The sequence below is a fragment of the Poromitra crassiceps genome (genome assembly GCF_964638095.1).
Source record: "Poromitra crassiceps genome assembly, chromosome: 2".
NCBI lineage: Eukaryota > Metazoa > Chordata > Actinopteri > Beryciformes > Melamphaidae > Poromitra > Poromitra crassiceps.
In genome coordinates, this window is record NC_139624.1 from 55,975,964 (window position 1) to 55,996,970 (window position 21,007).

The 21,007-nt window shown below is 46.6% G+C and overlaps 1 protein-coding gene across 1 annotated transcript in view; it reads right to left on the minus strand.

Annotated features, from left to right (window-relative positions):
- Nucleotides 1-364: 364 nt before the first annotated feature.
- sema3c (sema domain, immunoglobulin domain (Ig), short basic domain, secreted, (semaphorin) 3C) overlaps nucleotides 365-21,007 on the minus strand; it is a gene marked incomplete at its 3' end in the record, with an annotated part of 113,456 nt that continues 92,813 nt past the window's right edge. Inside the window, exons 17-18 of the mRNA XM_083632073.1 lie at nucleotides 18,869-18,999; nucleotides 365-787 (exon numbers count right to left, since the gene is read on the minus strand). Of these exons, the coding sequence (XP_083488199.1) occupies nucleotides 365-787; nucleotides 18,869-18,999 (554 nt within the window). The remainder of the gene's footprint in view (nucleotides 788-18,868; nucleotides 19,000-21,007) is intronic.

The following is a 21,007-nucleotide window of genomic DNA, read 5'->3' on the forward strand; positions in this document are numbered from 1 at the left end:
ACAATATAAACAGTTATTCTGGACAAAATCATATCTGAAGTATTTTCAGATTTGGGGCTGAGAGGCAAAATCTCATCAAATGCGGGTCCATGGCTCTAATGTGGACTAAAGTAGGGGTGCTGGATATGAGAAAGGTGGAGAATCACTGGTGTATCTCACAGTCATCTGGTCACAGTTCCTCATGCATTCTGTATAAGAAATGAAACATTCCCGAAAAATGCCCTCAACAACCCCCACACCCACATCCTCTGCTCACATCGCACAGTATGACTGTTGGTGACATCTGCATCCGTGACTTCCGGGTATATGGGTACAGAGCCAGAGGAAGACGTGTGTATCAGTTTGTGCAGCACACCGCGAAACGTCAAACCTCCGGAAGGTGGTTGCGGCGGTTGCGGCTCTTCCTGCGGTCCAGGAGGGGCTTGAGTTTGGCCAGGTCGCCCCTAAGCGGCCCGGGCTGCTGAGACTGCTGCTTCTGTCGGAGCTGGAGGCTCTGGAGCTCCCGCCTCTCCTTGCAGTACTGCTGCACGGCCAGGCTCTCGGCGGGGCTGAAGGCGGATAACAGGGCCTTGGGGTGCAGCGAGCTGGCCCACGCCCAGGGCGACTGCTGCTTGTCCGTCAGCACACTCACCATGGCCTCGCTCAGCACCCGCAGGCGCAGCTTGGCCACGGTGCGCTTGAAGCCGTTCTCGGTGGTCAGGCAGTAGTACAGGCCCTGGTCCGACAGCTGCACTGAGCGGATGAGCAGGCCGTGCTCGGTGGAGACCACGCGCTCACTCAGCTTCACCTGGGAAGGGCACAAGGAGGCACTGTTACCTGCTCCGCATGGCTTGCAGCAGTGCAGTCACCAGAATAAAATGTATTGCATTGTACATTTGTGGAATCCACGGAAATGTAATTATGAACATTTCTGAACCAAAATACGTTTTATATCACCTTTCTAGATACTGTACGTGAATAATTGACATCATACACGTCATATGTGACAGTCAGAGGTTTAAAGCCCCCCTCCAGTGTATTTTGTCATTTTTAAGATATTTCATGTGTCGCTGAGTCATGATGACCATGGTCTGTTGATTAGCCACACTGTTCGCCAGTATTTTTTCTGACAAATAACCTCATTTTGTGCCGAGTAAAAAAAAGCTGTTGGTAAAAACGGGTGATGACGTCAGACATAATAGTGGGCTGACGACTGACGTATGATAGACAGTATATAAGCTGCTACAGTATATACCATATAAACTGTACGGTAAATAGCTAGCATTAGCCTCTGCCGTTAGCTAGCTGTTAGCTACATTAGTTATGTGGGCGTAAAAAGCCACAAATGCCCAATTTGATGTTAACCAGTTCAAGTCATGCTCTTTCCACCATAAAACCCACCAGCTTTGATATCTGTTGGTTGGTTGGTGATATTATAACAATATTGTGGCTTCTAAACTAACATTTTACGGAGTTGAGGGCAGACTGTCATGGTGGCATAACTGTCAGTGAGAAGTGTACCGCTGTTTATACTGCACGCACAGTGAAGATAAAGGCATCCACATTCGGCAATATGGCAAATGGCCTGCGAATCTCCAAAAATGTTGGCGTATCCCTTTAAAACAATCCTCCGATTAAACTGATCCTTGGACCTGTAGACTATAAAATCTGCCAGGACAGGACTCCAGTGATAATACACCACACAGCTATAATGATTTATTTCCAGGCCAAATTCAATTCTTGAGGGCAAATAACAATTTAAAATTGCCGTTATCTTGAGCCTACTCCACAGAACTGAAAGCTAAAACTATAAAAGATGTGCGCTGGTTTATCATGCAGGCACTCTCTTGCACTGCTCTGTTTAATCTGTCACAGCCTTTCGAGGTGTTCTAACTGTTTAAAGGGGTGTCAAATATTTATAAAATCTCTCCCCCCTCCACATGGAAATCCAGTCAAGGTCTGTATCATGTTTGATCTGTACCACCACCCATTTCAAGGCACCGCTGCCAATAAACGCTCACAATATCATCCCTCAGGCAATACAAGCCCCGATCAAGCCTGTGAGCTCATTTGATTGCTATGACATATTTTGATGTAATATTTAAGTATGTGAACAGCCTTGAGACACCAAATCAGCAGCTACGAGCAAGATTTTCGATTGTTATTAAACAGTCTAAATATAATATTGATGCATCACATCTTACCTATAATAGTAGCTGAGACCAAATCTGTGTGAATCGGAGATTGCTCTCTTGATGATTATAGAGTTTGTGTCTGTCTTCCGGCGGGCCGGATAGAGCAGGAAGTGAAACGAAACGGTTTACGGCAGCTGCATGCCTTCAACCTGCCTAGCAACAGACCATAAATAAGGAGAACGTCATGCTCGCTACATCCAGGGGCTTGCTACTCTTGCGAACATCTCTCGTTATATTCTAACAGTTTGTTTGGAAGTAATTTAGTTATTTTGTGGTAATGGCCGAAGTGGCTGCCGCAAACCGTTTCATTTCACTTCCTGATCTGCCCCGGCCGCAGACAGACTAATCATCAAGACAACACTGGCCGATTCACTCCGGGTTCAAGCGAGACTACTCGGCGTTGGTCTTGTCTACTATTAGGTAAGATGTGAGGCATCGATATTAAATTTAGACTGTTTAATAACAATCGAAAATCTTGCTCATAGCTGCTTTAACCACCGAATGTCTGCCTCGAATTAGCATAATAAAAGTTGATTATATATTTTTTCTCATTACGGTATTTTTGTTGTTGACTGCATTGACTGTGTTGACTGAATTCAGTCACTTACGGTAATGACGTGTGTTTTGACGGAAGTCAGGCATCTACCCCGTCAGACAATGTTATGCTTTGTTTATACATAACCGACATGTTTCAAGTATCCATACCACATTGTTTGATGCTACAGAATGTACAGCGGGAGTACGGAAATAGTCAACGTGTTATACTAGAGATGCTGTCTGGACACTTGAGCAAGTCCACAAGTTACGTTAACGTTAGTGTTGCGCAACACTGTTGCGCCTTCTAAAAGTGCATTTCTGTCAGCAGAACAGCGAGCATACTGTAAATGCCGTATGGATTACCCATTATACCAGATGTATTTGGTACAGAGCATGTGAGCGGAGTGGAGCGGTGATAATTACCGCTCCTCGCTCACGGAGAGGCCCTTTCCATCCGCTCCAGCGCTCACAGCCACTCCGCTCCCTGCTCGCTCCACGCTCCGCTCACATGCTCTGATTTGGTAAGTCTGCTTGTTTGTCTGAGAGTGCTGCTTGGTTGCTTCCTGGTGCCTGTTAGCACCGTCCATAACGTTGGTAATGCTAAGTACTTCTTTCCAATGAAACACAAACTGAATGTGAGCGGTAGGCGAATGTTACTTGTTTGAAATACGGTATGGCTGTTTGGCAGAGGGAGAAGAGGGGCGCAATGAACTGATACCGTAATGTTGGATGATGATGATGGCCATCTCAGTTGTTTTCATTCATTCCAGTCCGTTGTACAATACTAGGCATGTTCAAAACTGCCTGTACCTATGCTCTTGTGTGTATTAAGTACTATCTCACTGGTTTAAATAAGCAATTTGATACTTTCCATTTCTGCTGAGCAGGAATTGTGTACACAAAATAATAATCGCATGGCTCGATTCTGTGCAAAACTAAATAAACGCCTCACTCTAACTGCCGCCGGGTCTTCTTTAACCGCCGGGGGTCTGGGTTGATTTAGCATAATAAACGCCCGGGCGTTCATTAGGAGAAATACGGTAAATACCATGTAAGTGCGTGCGCACATGACAGCCACAGAGACATGTAAACGGCGGTGTCCATCGGCAGGACTGTAGTGAAAACAGTGGGCCAGAGGGTAGGGAAGTGTTTCAACATGCTGCTGAACGATGCCGAGATGTTTACAGCAACCACTGGAACCAGCATCAAGCTATGTCCCGCTAGCGAATATAAGACTTAAAAACTTAAAGTAAAAGAATGATTCTGCAAAAGCAAACAGAAGCCACTGAGAAATTATTATTTTGCCGATTAAAAACAATAAACTAAGCATTTAAACGAAGCTATACAATACAAATTATGTTTCTGTATGACAATAATAACATTGAAAATGTTATTCTCAGTATCTAAGGCCATGTTCAGACTAGGAGGCCATTGGCAATTTGTGAACTTTAATGACCTATTAATGATTCTATCCAGATTGGTTATATGAGTCTGGATGCTCCAAGTCTGATTTGTGTCACTTGTCCCAAACCACATAAGGAGGTAGTTCCCAATCTGCTTTCGACTGATGTGACTTCAGTGTGGACACGCTGATCACACAAATCAGATTTGAGAGTGTCTTTTGCAGGGGGAGGGGACTTGAAGAGCAGAGAGCAGACATGCAAACACTGCCAGAAACACAGTGCACATAGCAAACTTCGCTCATAGTGTAGTCATAGACTGAATTTCAATCATGGAAGACCAAATAAGGCATTACTAGAGCACCCCATGCTGTCATAACCCTCAGCCCAAATGACGTCACTAAATGACGTCTCCATCTCCGACGTCACCTTCTCCATGACGTCACCTTTGCAGTGTGACGTCAGTTGCCCAAATGACGTCAGTTATGACATCATAAATGCCCTTCTCCTGGTACTATATAAAGCCCCCATCACCACAGCTTAAATCACACTTGTGCAGTCATCACTCACCTCGTGTCAGCATCACGCATTCATCCAGCATCTCCAGAGCAAGAAGCTTCATTCAGTCCAGCACCATGTCCGAGTCCGAAAACGAGCAGCAAAGTTTCAGCTCCACCGTGAACGCTTTCCTCCAGAGCACATTCAACGCCCCGGCCAGCCTCGGGCAAATCCCCAATCCCCAGGCTCCATCTCCGGGCGTCACAGGCGTCTCATGGGACGCTCCCCTCACCAGGGGCCGCGGCCGCAAAAGAAGATCCAACGTCAAGGAGGTCCTCGTCTCGCCTGGATCTCAGTCCGCACAGCACTCCGGAGGCCGCGGCCGCGGCAAAAGAGCCCAGAAGTCCACCTCCCCCGGATCTCAGTCCGCACAGCACTCCGGAGGCCGTGGCCGCAGCAAAAGAGCCCAGAAGTCCACCTCCAAGAAAGGCCCAGCGAAGCGCACCACGACCGCCGGCTCCTCGGCGGACGCGCCAAGGCTCCAGCCCCTCCAGGCCTCCAAGATCCCCTGATCGCAACGATGTCTTCACTGGTCGGGTCCCTCATCGACATCGATGCCCGGCTGAGGACGCTCGCGAGCCCCACGCTCCCCACGGCAGCAGCCCAAACAGCCCTGCCCCAGGTTTCAGGTCGTATCCCCCCTTTTCAGCCGGCATCTCCTCCGGCGGCCGCACTCATTGCAGGCCGGGTGCCAATCCCCGAGCAACTCTGCCCTGTTGCATACGGCCGCTTCCCTCTCCCGTGTCCGGTCGGGTATTATCAAACATGCATTTAGTCCCTGGTTTCAGTCAACGTTGCGGCATTGCTGCTGCACTCATTTCAGGCCGGGTGCCAATCCCTTAGCATACGGCATACGGCCGCTTCCCTCTCCCGTGTCCATTCGGGTTTTTAACAACATGCCTCTAGTCCCAGTTTCCAGTCAACCTTTTCTTTTTCATAGCATGTTTCCTCTCTTACGCATCCAATCCATCGATCCAATCCCAGTCATTTAGATAAAGTATAACCCTTGTAAACTTTTCCGGCCATGCTGAGTAGCGCGCTAGCTACCTGGCTAGCCACCGGCCTTCCATGCTATACTGCGCATGCGCGTGGCTGGTCTAGCGTTGCCAAAGATGCGCATTGCAAATGCAAGATGCGACACTATCGTCTCCCGTTGCATGCTTCAGGCAAAATGGCGATAATCATCAGTTCTGCTGTTGCTGTCCTTCAAAATATAAGAAAATGTATAGCTCAGCGCTAGAGCGGACTGGCTTGAATGTGGGAAAGCGGGGTTCGAATCCCGTGTGCGCGCTGATATTTTAATTTAAGATCCTGGTGAAATATGGTCTAAATCTGAACGTTCAATAAACGTCTGCAAATAGTGGGTGAAAAAACCTTCACTTTCAAACCTTCCTTGCACGTTTTTTTTTTTTTTTTCCAACATTGACCCTAAACGTTTTTTTTTTAAACGTCTTTTCAACCGAAAAATGCTCGCGGGTGGTTCTGGCTTCAGCATATGCTTGAATTAAGTTTTTTTTTGCAGAAAAGAGGCACCATGAGTTCCCTACTTTCTCCCAGTAGGGAATCGATCTTCCTCTACGAGATTTACTCTGGTATTGCAAATGCATACGAAGCTTCAGTCTCGATCATAAACAAAAGGTGCTCCTCCCAGTCCACCATGGCTTTAATGTGCAGTGCAGCATCACCCGGCTTTCCGTTATGCATAACTCGTCAGGTCAGCAGAGCTCATTCCCCGGTCACGGCGCAGTAGATTCAGCAGAGCACATCCCTGGTCACAGCACAGTGGCTACAGCAGAGCATATCCCGGCAGCGTTGCCAGACGTACGATAATTATCGTACCCGTACGATAATTTTGACCTCTGTACGATGTACGATCAATAATCCCCAAATCCCCCAAATGTACGAGAATCTCATCATTTCGTGACACTTAGACGAATCCTACGTCTATCACTCTATCTGTTTATACAATCATCTCTTCAAACAAACATATTTGCAGCTAATACGTGCAGGGTGTTTTGTTGTTGTTGCAACGCAGGCTGAGACCACAGTGTTGAAAAATCATGCCAAGTCCAAAAAGTAGCCTGTGATCAGCCGCAGCCCCCCGACATAGGCGCGCCGAAGGCACGCGCGCTGGGGAGGGGGCGTACGATAATTTCACTCCAAAAACGATAATTTTGACCCTCTGGTACGATAATTCAACATTTGCCATCTGGCAACACTGTATCCCGGTCACAGCAGTGGCTCAGCAGAGCATATCCCTGGTCACAGCTCAGTGGCTTCAGCAGAGCTCCTCCCCGGTCACAGCACAGTGGCTTCAGCAAAGCATATCCCTGGTCACAGCACAGTGGTTTCAGCAGAGCTCCTCCCTGGTCACAGCACAGTGGCTTCAGCAAAGCATATCCCCGGTCACAGCACAGTGGCTTCAGCAGAGCTCCTCCCTGGTCACAGCACAGTGGCTCCAGCAAAGCATATAGCCGGGCACAGCACAGTGGCTTCAGCAAAGTATACCCCCTGGGCACACCTCTTAGAAAATCGGAACGGAATCGAATTTTTCTACGACGAAATCGTCTCGTCTGCCGACGACTTAAAACTTTTTACAGATGCAGCACATTCACTGCTCCCCCTCCCGCTGGACGTCAAAACTAATCAAAAAGGTCATGGCACGAAAACCGCGTGTCTCCACAGCCAGTCTCTGCCTCAACTGAACTAAGTCCACCGTACAACAGCTCAGCCGAGGGGCGGGTGCAACTCTCCCGAAGTGACAGTACACGACTGTCAAAACAAATGAAAAAGGCCCATAATAGACATACTGTAGACACGCAACTTAAAGTCAAATCCAAGGGGAAAACGTACTTATTAACAATGGTCAGCCCACCTTTAATATTCCAAATGTCAAAATGCACAAATCAGAACGTGCATCTATTAGGAATAGAACAGATAGATAGGAAAACTATGAGAAAAATATCAAGCCTATCTTTGCCTCATACAATTTGGGATAAAGTAAGTGCACAACTAAAGAATATAACATTACGTCTACTCATTTTTAGACATTTTCATGCCATAATAATATAATGCTAAAGGTTAAATATTGCATCTTTAAGCCATTGCTGGCTAAGCTCATGCAGGTTGTTGCGACCTTGGTCATTACTGACCTTAAAAATGCAGGTCATCGCTGACCTTTTTTCTTTTGGGGGGGGCGGTCCCCTCCCGGGGGGGTCCTCCCTTCAACAACTGGGCTGCTGTCCTCATCAGCCATGCGTCCTACATCCATCCAGAGCAAGCTGCTATATTATCAGCCCAAAGATGCCTCCTTCCATGATTGGTAGGAAGTATTAACGCATTTCGTTGGTGGCGGTCTTCTCTCCCAATCCCCGTTTGGTGCCCATGCCCGGGCAATTTGCATATAACCCCATAAGTGTCCTTGCCATTGCTTAACCTCAGTCAGCCCACGTCCTGACAATTTGCACAACCCATCATCCCTGCATTCTGCTTAAACATCAGTCAGCCCATGTCCTGACAAGTCAGCCCCCGTCCTGACAATTTGCTCAACCCATTATCTCTGCATTCTGCTTAAACCCATCAGCCCACGTCCTGAGAAGTCAGTCCACATCCTGACAACTTGCTCAACCCATTATCCCTGCATCCTGCTTAAACTTCAGTCAGCCCACGTCCTGACAAGTCAGCCAATGTCCCGACAATCTGCATAACCCATCATTCCGGCATTTGCATAAACCTCAATCAGCCCTTGGCCCCCTTTTCCTCATCTCTCCCCATCATCACATGACAGGATCCTGGTTCATCCTTCACTTCAAGACCACACTCCAGAAATGCAACATCCCTGCAGAGAACTATTCCAGTCACTCCTTCAGGATCGGAGCAGCCACATCAGCAGCCATGCAGGGGGCGTCCTCCGCCTCCCTTCAACAACTGGGGCGCTGGTCCTCATCCGCCTATGCATCTTTCATTCGACCAGAGCAAGACACCATATTATCAGCCCAAAGATCCCTCCTTCCATGACTAAAGAGGCAACAAGCACTTCGTTGGTGGTGATCAAACTCTCCTTTTCCTCATCAATGCGCCCATGCCCAGGCTATCCACATCCACTCCCTTGCATCCCCGCTTTGCCTTAAAAAACCCCGGTCAGCCCCTCATCTCCCGACATGCCTAAATTCTCCCCCCGTCAGCCCACGACCTGACTAAAGCATACCCCAGGCGAGCTCCATGACCCCCGTTTTCACTCTCCCAGTTCCTGAAATAACTTTAAATTCCTTTGGGGGATGTCCTATCTCATACAGCACTGACGCCCCTCTCTCATAAGCAAGAGGAGCGTCACATCATGGAGTCATACGCCATACTCAAACTGTCCATTCTGATTCAATAAAGTTTGTTAAAATTATATTACGAGTCTCTCATGATTGAAGTGTAGTCATAGACTGAATTTCAATCATGGAAGACCAAATAAGGCATTACTAGAGCACCCCATGCTGTCATAACCCTCAGCCCAAATGACGTCACTAAATTACGTCTCCATCTCCGACGTCACGTTCTCCATGACGTCACCTTTGCAGTGTGACGTCAGTTGCCCAAATGACGTCAGTTATGACATCATAAATGCCCTTCTCCTGGTACTATATAAAGCCCCCATCACCACAGCTTAAATCACACTTGTGCAGTCATCACTCACCTCGTGTCAGCATCACGCATTCATCCAGCATCTCCAGAGCAAGAAGCTTCATCCCACCACCTCCCCAGATCACCACCAATGTTATGACTCCCGTTGGAAACAGATCCCCTTAAGGGGGATGTCCTATCTCATACAGCACTGACGCCCCTCTCTCATAAGCAAGAGGAGCGTCACATCATGGAGTCATACGCCATACTCAAACTGTCCATTCTGATTCAATAAAGTTTGTTAAAATTATATTACGAGTCTCTCATGATTGAAATGGAGCTACTTCATAGATAGAAACAAACATTTACTCACTGAAAATAGGAAATAATGTGTACTTTCTTCTTTATCGACATTTATTTTTCACAACTACCTCTCAGTGGCAGCTCGAGTGAGCGGACAGGCAGCTGGATTTAAATACACCACTTCTGGTCATAACTTTCAAAATAAAATCCCTGTCTTTCCCAGGCTGCAGCTGCTGTAGTCTCGGTTTCCAGACGTTTGGTGAGCGGCGCCAACAGCGCCACCTAACCACCAAACGTCTGGGAATTTACTGTTCCAAATCTGGTTCATTCAGCCCGTCTTGAAAGAACGGCACTAGTCACGCCTATCTTTCTTATTCAAATTTTATTTGGTAGCGGCAATGCCATTTATCATAGTCCTAACACAGAGCATGAAGCTGATATGCTTCAAACAATATAGCTGTGGTTTATTTAAATATATTTCTCTTCCGGAATTGGCGTGCTCTCGCCATTATCGTCCGTAGTGGTGAATCTCGTCCTGTTAAAAGATTGTTGAAAAGTTTGTTTCTGAGCGATAAATATGTTTCTCCACAAACGCGACAGACATCAACAAACTTGGAAGGAGTTTTCGTCGGTGACTGCAAAGCCATTTTGAGATTTTACCGCTGAGTATTCAATTCACATGTTGCTGCTGGTACGGCGATGTTTTGCGAGACACCGGTTCTGCATGAGCGTCACTGCCCCCAGAAAGCAGGCCCGCCCACAACACTCATGATTGGTTCTCCGATGCAAGGCTTCCAACAGCACCACCTAACATTATGAAAAGATTTAAATAATAATAATCTCAGTCTTAAGGTAGTGAAACGGATTAAGACTGAGAGCTGAGTCTACAGCTACTGCACTACCAAACGTCTAGGAGTTCAGCACTGTGATTTTTTTAACATTGATGTAAGCATGTTATGGAGTTTATTTAGTTGCCTCGTGTCTGGAGGCTCTGCATGGTCAGTGTTACACAGTACAGGACAGGGTATTATTTTATTTTGAAGCCTATAAACGGAAGTAGTTGTGTTCAGATTTTTTATCCCATTTTATCCCCCATTAGTGCTCACTTGATTTCTCAATCCTGGTTGCTACTCCATCCTCTGCCGATCTGGGGAGAGCCGAGACTGGCTCCATGCTTCCTCCGAGACATGGGCAGTCAGCCAGCCGCTTCTTTTCACCTGAAAGAGGAAGCTTCACCGGTAGGACATAGCACATGGGAGGTTCACGCTATTCCAACCAGTTCCCCTCCCTCTGACCAGGCGCCCTTAACGACCAGAGGAGGAACCACATTAGCAACCAGGATATTGCATGTTTTTGTGAAGGGGGTTCCTATATGAAGGAAACCCCCGGGAGGCACGGGGAGAACATGCAAACTCCACACAGAAAGGCCCTTTTGACGACCCCACCCGGGCGGTGGGCACTCGAGGACATGCGGACGGGCACACATTCCTTCAGCGTTCACATCGTCCCAGGTGGGAATCGAACCCACGACCTTCGAGCTGTGAGGCGATAGTGCTTACCACTGCACCACCGTACCTCCTTGGATGAGCGACTTTTGAGCCCCCGTAGTGGAGGAGGGGCGAGGCGTCCTGCACTGGTGGAGGAGCGGAGGGAACGGTGAGAGATTTGGAGCCTGACCATAGATTGTAAGTACAGGGGGGCTGTCTGGTGTACTGCCCTGTAGGCCAGAACCAGTGTTTTGAATTGAATGCGTGCCGAGATGGGAAGCCAGTGAAGGTCCCGGAAGAGGGGAGTGACATGAGAGAATTTAGGGTGGTTGAATACCAGACGGGCTGCAGCGTTCTGAATGAGCTGAAGCGGTCGGATGGCTGCAGCAGGTAGCCCAGCCAGAAGAACATTGCAGTAGTCCAGGCGAGAGATGACCAGTGCCTGGACCAGGAGTTGTGTTGCTTCCCTTGTGAGAAACGGACGGATTTTGCGGATGTTGTACAGGGAGAACCTACAGGAGCGGGCAGTTGCTGCGATGTAGGCTGAGTTGGACAGCTGATTGTCAAGGATCACTCCAAGGTTCTTAGCTGTTTGAGAGGGAAACACCGTAGTGTTGTCAATGGATATGGAAAGATTGGTGTTTCCCAGGGAGGAAGAGAAGCTCTGTCTTACCAAGATTCAGCTTGAGATGGTGGGCAGACATCCAAGCACCAATGTCTTTGAGGCATGCAGCGATACGTGCCTCGATTAGGGTGTCTGAGGGGGGGAAAGAGAGGTAGAGCTGAGTGTCGTCAGCATAGCAGTGATAAGAGAAGCCATGAGATGAGATCACATGACCAAGAGATCTGATATAGAGAAGAAATAGCAAGGGGCCCAGGACTGAGCCCTGGGGCACACCTGTGCTAAGAGTACAGGATCTGGATAGGGATCCTCGCCATAGAACCTGGTATTCAACCATCCTAAAGTGCATTACTGAGCGCAGTAAGGGTGTGGCATCGTAACAATGAAAAATAAATACAACTGAACTTAAATAAGTACTGAGGAAGTGTATCCCAGACACACAAAACACCCATTTGGTTTAGCTCTCAGTTATCAGAGCAACACTGCAGTAAACCCCCCAGGGGTGACCAGTGGAGATGAGATGACTGTCTCTAACTGGCTCGCCTCTGCTGCTCTCTCTACTATTGCCATGGAGCTGTCGGTGAGAGAGCAGGGAGGGAGAGACAGCTCCACGGCAATAGTACGTAAGTTGAGTTCTCTCCGGGTCTGTCTGTCTCTCAGGTGTAATAATCCCACCACGATCACGGCTTTAACAAGCAGGCTGTTAGTGGGGTGCCTGGACACTCAGTCATTTCAAATTGATGCAAAAGTTTCATTTTCAGTGCCAATTTGTAGGTAAGGGTCTATCGAACAATTTTGGTTCGAGTGTCAAGAAATCAGATTAAAAAAGGGGAGGGGTTTGCCCATTTTCTAAAATGGCCACCATCGAAATCATGATTTATTTTAAAAGCTCATAATTTTCCACACAATTGCTGTGTAATAATATTTTGAATGCTATTTTAGGCCAATACTGTGTGAGGAATCAACTGGAGTTGAAATATTGATGTTTTCAATAGTCTGGTATGCCAAAAATCAAAGATGGCTGCCATGTTCCGCCTCCCCCACCCCAAATTACGCTTCATAAATTCTATCATGGTATTCTTGGTGCCTATACTAGGTTTTCATGTATGAGTAAATGAATAAAAATAAAAATAGACATGTTTGGAGTACCGTAAATTCCGGACTATAAGCCGCGGCTTTTTTCCCGTTTTTTGGCCTTTTTTGCCCCCTGCGGCTTATATAACGGTGCGTCTTATCTATGGATTTTTTCCAAAAAAAAAAAAAAAAAATCTCTCTTTTTTAGCACTCTTTCTAACTATAAATCCACTTCTGTTTTAATTTCCTCTCTTGCCCTCTTTTAACAACATAACATAACATAACATAACACAACACAGGTAAGCAGAAAGAAAAAGACGAAGCAATCACGCCATGAATGAGGAAATGACTCACCTGCTGGAGGCTGGAGATACACGCTTGGGCTAAACTTTTACTCCGTGAAACACTATCGATTAAGTCCGACATCGCTCAGAGGTTTTGAGCAGCTTGAAAACAAGTTTGAAAACGTGCAGAAGTCCATCCACTCACTCACTAAAGAAACTAAGGCAACCGTGAACAGAGTTTATAATACGGAAAAGCGCATCCGCGCACTGGAGGACAAAAACAACACAGTGAGTCCGAAAATGGATAAAATGCTAAATCGAAACCCTGCACACGCAGGTTGATGACTTAATCAGCAGGAGTAAAAGAAATAACATTCGCCTGATCAATGTAAAAGAGGAGCTGAGATTGGTGACATGGACGCTTTTGTGGCAAAATCCTGTGTTACATCCTGGACCTGAAGGAAGGCGAGAAACCACCAGAGGTGGACAGGGCACACCGGGCGCCTCGGCCACGTCCAGACCCCGGCCTGCCACCGAGGGCCATCTTCATCTGCCTACTCCGCTGGCCCGACCGTCAACTCATCCTCCAGGCTGCGGGGAAGAAGCCCCTCACCTGGGAGGGTACGCGCTTTTTCGTCCCGGCAGGACCTCTCCGCGTTGGTGCAACAGAAACGCGCAACATACAACAGCATCATCGAGTCAATGGATATCGCTTTGGCGTACTGTACCCAGCGAGACTCGTCATAACCAGACCGGACTATCTTTAGCACTCTTTCTAACTATAAATCCACTTCTGTTTTAATTTCCTCTCTTGCCCTCTTTTCACCACACCGCGGACACTGTGTGCCCAGCGGCGGAACAAGAGCTCAAAGTGAAACTGCCGAATATCTTTTGAGTTGGACTGGTCAATAGTACTGTGAGTAACTAAAATAAAAAAATAAAAAACGGAATTCTCTCTTCTTTAGCACTCTTTCTAACTATAAATCCACTTCTGCTTTAATTTCCTCTCTTGCCCTCTTTTCACCACACCGCGGACACTGTGTGCACTGTAAAAAAAACAAAAAATACCACAATGTGTGATTTTGTCTGGGGATTAGTGACCTGACTTTTGTTTTGTTGAAATGTTAATAAATGGGAGCTTCCCCAAACAGCCATCTGTTTCCCGACAATCCCCTCTGTGCACGAAGCCTTACATATGGTAATTAAACATCAAAACACCCGCGGCTTATAGACCGGTGCGGCTTATAGAAGAAAAAAATAGTCACCTTTGAAGGTGCGGCTTATAGACCGGTGCGTCTTATAGTCCGGAATTTACGGTATATCTTATAGGATATTTCAGACAAATGAGACAATAATTAAGCGGAGAACCACAGAAGAGTGAAAATATGATGCCCCACTCCCATATTTTATGGTATTTTGTTTTTGTATGCACTTTCAATTTATTATATTGCTTAGCTTCAAGATATGCCCATCAAGTTACTGGTAGTCGATAGCCTTCTGAAGCGAGCCTACGAGGACAGTGGAACTGAGAGGGCCCTTGAGGATTGGGTCATGGTAGCTTCCAAAGAGAGCCCAACATTCAAATTTTGGCTACTCGTACACAATTGAAGTACCAACAGATCATATTCATGTTTATCCGGGCACATCGGGAACGGAAGTTCAAACTCATGGTCACTACACTGCAGAAGCTTGTGCCTCTGTTCTTTGCTCTTGATCACCAGAATTATGCCAGGTGGACTCCAATCCTTCTCAGAGACATGGAAGCTCGCCCAGATAGTATCCAGGCAGAGTTTGAGAAGGGACACTGGATGATAACTCGAAGCAATCTGCATTTCTCATCCTTGCCAATTGATCAAGCACACGAACAAGCCAACAAAAGGGTGAAAGGAGTTAGTGGCGTAATTGGTCTGACAGAGAACCCTCACATGTTGGAACGCTGGATCGTGAGTGGCCCAGAAATCAGCCGTGTCGTTGAGGAGTTTACTACTGTAAGCGACAGCAATGATAATGAAGAACGTCCTCATCATGAGGAAGGATATGCATCTCAGCACCGATTTCAACGCCATGTCAAAGATCTGATGGAGGTGTTGCTGAGCAATGGGAATCCCTTTGAGGAGGACAGTAAAGACCTTGTTACATTAGATGACAAGGTGTATGAATCTGCAGCTGCTGCTCTATCTGTCTATAAAGTTGAGTGTGTGGGACAGTACAACAACTTCAAGAAGCCTGTGCTTAGGGGGGTACGGTGGTGCAGTGGTAAGCGCTGTCGCCTCATAGCTCGAAGGTCCTGGGTTCGATTCTCACCTGGGATGCTGTGAACGCTGAAGGAATGTCCTTGAGTGCCCACCGCCCGGGTGGGGTCGTCAAAAGGGTCTGTCCAAGGGAATACCCTTGATTCTTATTTTGACAAGGTATTCTGCCCAAGAGTTCACCATGACTTGAAACGATCTACAAGAGTAGACATCGTCGGGGACCAGTATCGTGCACTAACAATCAAAGGAGGCACAAGGGAAAAACGAGGAACAAGCACCCGACAACGTGTATCTGGTACTGCCAAAATCCCAGGAGATTGGCAGAAGTTTCTGGCAAATGCTGAGAACAAGAAGGAACTATTCTCATTCCTGTCAACAAAGTAATTAACAGATGGACAGTTCTCAGATGACAAGGATGTCTACATCACTGCAGGTGATCAAGTCCACCATGTTGGAAACAGTTCATCAATGGATTATTGTAGCCATGAGGAAGCTGACACTCGTGTCCTAGCACATCTCCTCCACGCCCTCCAACCATCATCACTGGGAATGGTGCATACTGGAGACACAGATGTTGTCGTAATCCTTCTGAGTAATTTTCATCACATCAAGGCTCTGAATGTGGACGCAGACATCTGGATCTCCTTCAAAGCTGGAAAGAAAATGGAAATGATCTCCTTGAACACTATTGCCACAAACCTGGGCACAACAACATGCCAAGCCATGGCTCTCTTCCACACTTTCACTAACCTAACGGAGCCGTATTTTTGAATTGTGAAATTAGGGATGACTAAATGGCTCAAAATGGACAAAATAAGTGAAGAGAGGTTCAGCACCATGGAGATGTCCATTCGTTAGCTACTGATAGAGCACACATGACTGGAAGTGCACACCTGATTGAAGTTTGTTCAATTCAATAACCTGAATGGGTATTCCGCTAGTATAGGTTGATTTGTTGGCCACTTTCTTATTAAACTTGTTATTGAGTTATTATTACTAGTCATTACGAGTTATTCAAGTAAACATCTAAGCAGTTACATAAACGTGTCACTGTATTGTGGGTCTGAGTGTATTTGTTTATAAAAGCTTATTTAAAAAAAAAATCTGCTTACTGTCTATTTTTTTATATGCCCCGATACCTGATTTTTTTTGCTTCTATGGGAAATATGCTAGAAATATAAGTTGCTACTCCTGGTCCTGAATCCATACATACCTCAGCTGTTCAGATCGGTTAATCCAATCAAAAGTTATAACAGTTACCATATTGTGCTTATGCTGGTGGGGGGTCGGGAACCCCCGACGCCCCCTAGAGGCCCATTTTTTATCTGAGTGATTGACACTCGAACCAAAATTGTTCGATACACCCTTACCTTCAAATTGGTACCGAAAATAAAACTTTTGCACAAACTTGAAATGAAAAGTACAAATTACACATACATGGCCCCACACTATGTGTAAACAGTGTAAAGTGGGCTCTCTGTAACTTGATCCCCAGAAGAAGTATTAGTAGGCTGCCGAAGAAAGCCGAGCAGCGAGTCGGGGCGGGTGGGGGCGGGGGGATTGGATTGCTCGCTCGCTCTCGGAGCACTGGCTGCGGATTCTTCTCTTTTTTCCCCCACTCTCTCTCATATTTAGGGGGGCAAAATGTCCCCTTGCCCCCCTGCTTCCGGCGCCTATGAACCCATGCAGATAGGTTCATTGTATCTGGACACACGGATCCGACTTGAAGACTTGCCTAAATCAGATTTGTGGCAGTGCGGACACACTCCCAAATCAGATTTGGGAAAACAATCAAGATAATTATGATTAACTCATTCAGGGCCAGTTTAGGACTGCCAATATTTAGCACAGGCCAAAGATTTTCATAATTGTTGTTCATCTTTCAAGACCCACAGTAAATTATCTATTAGCACCAGAGTGATTTGCAATACCTCAAAATGAAGATGTACGTCTCTGGGTTCAACAGGAAAAAAAAAGTGAGCTTTTAGCATGTTCTGTACTCTACTTATAGCCATTTATATACACCCTGTTTTCCCCCAGAAGGTCTCCCAGAGAAAATAAACAGGAGAAAAGGCAATTTTTGTAAAAGGGCACAATCTCAGGCATAACTCACTCTCAATTCTTTTATTTTGAACTGTATTGACATCAGACATGTAAATATTATTCGTTAGGACACAAATGACAAAAAAAAAATATATATATATATATATATACACATGAAGTGCTTTTTTTTTTACATTCAACAATACAGTTTACTCGGTGTGAGTGAGTGTGCAGACAGACAGACAGACAGACAGACAGACACACCGACAGACAGACAGACAGACAGACAGACACACACACACACACACACGATCCCCCTTTTAGATTTCTAACCCCACATAGGATAAGCAATAACCACGCCCTGTGGCGCTGGGATTGGCCAGGAGCAACACTGGAGGGCACGCAGCCCAGCGATTTCATGAACCAACTGAAGAGCTCTTGAGAAGGACAGCGGGCTGCTGTGACTGCCTTCTGCCCGCTGCTGCCTAGCTGTTCCTGTGTTTATTTTGATTTGTTCTGGTACACCCGTCCTCGTCCATGTCTCCCTGTCATATCCTCTCTGCTATTTGATCGTTCCCGTTTTCCCCTCGGCTATTCAACACGTCCTCACCGCCCTCGCAAACTGATCGATCATTTCCTCATTCCTCCGATGATCAAACACATCTCTTGATTACTTTCTCCCGTTTTCTCCTGGCTGGCACAGAGGAAGGCGACTCCAGCTCGTGCAGCGCGCCGAGGGCGTTTCAATGGCGTTTCTCCTGTCTGCACAAGGAAGCGTTACCCTGCTTTTCCTCTTGCTCAATTTAAAAAAAACAGCTGCGGTATGTGTTTGATCGCGTGCTGTCGGCTACCCTTTGAAGGCAGGGACCTGTGTCTGTGTCACAGGCTGGGCAAGTGTTTGCTGCAGGCGCTGCACCAATAAAAACAAAAACACGTCAAACACGTCATTGGCGGGGAGGGCTATTTCTGATAACACGTCAAAGACGTCATTGGCGGTGAATGAGTTAATGACTTTACCAGCAAATCGGAAAACAATCAAGATAATGATGATTAATGACTTTACCAGCAAATCGGATTTCCCTGTAATGTGAACATGGCCTAAATGGTAGTAGCTGGTCTCAGGACAAGAATTCCTGTCAATGTTTTTTTCTTCTTCTTCTTCAAAATAAGATGCATGTAAAATGTATGGTCTGACAATTGCCAGTTGTGGCACTTTTGACAGTAATCTAGGTGTATTTTAAATTCTTTGAAGTAGAAGTAGAAATCTGCAGCACCAAAAAAAAGAAAAGGAAAATCTCTAATTATATATTTAGCAAAATACGTCTGGCTTTACAGCCAATCAGAGAATCTCATACCCCACTAGTCTATTGCTGGGGAGGGGGGGCAGCCCCGGGCGGCCCATTCGGAGACGTCGGAGAGTGTCTTTTTTTCCGAGCTGCATTCCCCCCCCCCCCCCCCCCCCCCCATTTCTGATTAAACATTAAAAGGCCTCTAGTTTGTGACGTGCAGAGCCGCGAACTGACCTCTTTCCTCCTGTCGTTGTCCCGCTGGATGAGCCAGCGGATGGAAGCCTGGGGAGACTTAGGCAGACACTCCAGGAAGGTGGTGTTGTTTTTCACGCCGTACTGCATCATCTCCACGGCGTTCCTGTAAGCTAACAGATGGACACACACACCCGTGCGCACACACGCACGCGTACACACACACCCACACCCGTGCGCACACACGCACGCACGCACGCACACACACACACACACACACACACACACACACACACACACACGTTATTTGCTGACAGACACAAACCTTACAGATGGATGCATATCTGTCTCAAGTCCCAGCAGTGAGGGTGGAGCGTTGACTTAAAGGCTTAGGCTAACACCTGCAGCACAACCAAACTGCACGTTATTTTCTACAGATCATGGAGTCATGTGATCTTTCATGCATCAGGCTAACTGTTTTTGTTCCAGCAGAATGGTTCATCACTCAGCTGGATGAATGACATGTAGGTAGAGACTAATTAGTGGTAATGGCCATGCTTGGTCCCACGAGCTCCTGTTAATTTAGAGCCATAAAGCATTGGTGGAAATGGGGCACCCTGGGGAGCAAAGCCTCTCATCTCATTAAGCTGCATCCTGCCAGTGGACTACTGGCTGAATATTCAGAGTACCTGTGCTCACAAACAGGCTCCAAATCACACATGCACATACATCTTCTACATAAAGCACTGTAATCCCTTTTTCTTGACAGCTAATCCCATCAGATGCACACGGGTTACAGTACAATGAGGACACACGTGTGTTGGAGTTAAAGTCCCTGGAAACCAGAAATATTTCTTTATTATTTAGCATTTTGAGTTAATCACATCACAGGACCCTATGTTAATAAGCCACCAGCCAAATTTGAACAATGATGAACGTCGCAAAGTATATAAATTTAGGTTTGACAGCCATGGCAAAACTCATGAGATTTCATTATTTTTTAGAGTGTACTTTCTCCCGCGGAATGTGTGGGCGTGTCCAGTCTACAGCAGGGAAATTTCTGTCTCTCGGAGAGCGCGAGAGAGAGGGGGGAGGGAAACGGAGAAAGAAAGAAAGAGAGATGAGTGCACACACCGTGTGTGTGTGTGTGTGTGTGTGTGTGTGTGTGTGTGTGTGTGTGTGTTCGCGCGTTGCTCCGCGGCTCTGAGGAAGAGATCTCTGTCCGTTCTCTCTCTCTCTCTCTCTCTCTCTCTCTCTCTCTCTCTCTCTCTCTCTCTCTCTCTCTCTCTCTCTCTCGAGTTTTCAGGAAGATTGCAGCAGCCGTGCGTTCTGTTCAGAGTCTTGGAACGCACTGACAAGTGGATAGCAGCATCCACTGGGCGTGGCTTCGGACAAGCCTCGACATGTCTCTCTCTCTCTCTCAGAGAGAGAGAGAGAGAGAGAGAGAGAGAGAGAGAGAGAGAGAGAGAGAGAGAGAGAGAGAGAGAGAGAGAGAGAGCGAGAGGCATGGCCTGAAACCCGACACCTTGCTAATCTCACAAGCATAGCGCTTGCAGACGGCACACAGAGGGAGACGGACAGCGAGGGAGCGCTGTCACTGGGGGCAAAGAACGGACTTGCCATAGGTGGGTGCGGATTGCGCGCGTGTACAAAGGTTATATAGAGCTTATGATGTCATAAGCTCCTGCGTTTTAGCACCTCACGCACTGCTGTCTTCAATGAGGAAGTACTTTGTAGAATCTTGTAGAAAAGTGGCGATTTTAAGGCTTTGGGTTGAAAGTAATGTATAATAATTTCGGAGGCACAAAATTACTAGCATAAGACCCTAAATAACATAGTTATAACGTTTTTGTGGATTTTGGTTTCCAGGGACTTTAACGAGAATCTGCACTGGCAGTATGTGTGTATAATTAATATGCCAATTAGAGCTGCTGCAACGATTAATCGAGTTGTCAACTATTAAATTAACCGCCAAGTATTTTGATAATTGATTCATCTGTTCGAGTAATTTTCTTTGAAGAAAAAAGTTAAAATTCTCTGATTCCAGCTTCTTAAATGTGAATATTTCCTGGTTTCTTTACTCCTCTATGACTCTATAACTGAATATCTTTGGGTTGTGACCAAAACAAGACATTTGAGGACGTCATCTTGGGCTTTGGGAAACACTGCTCCACACTTTTC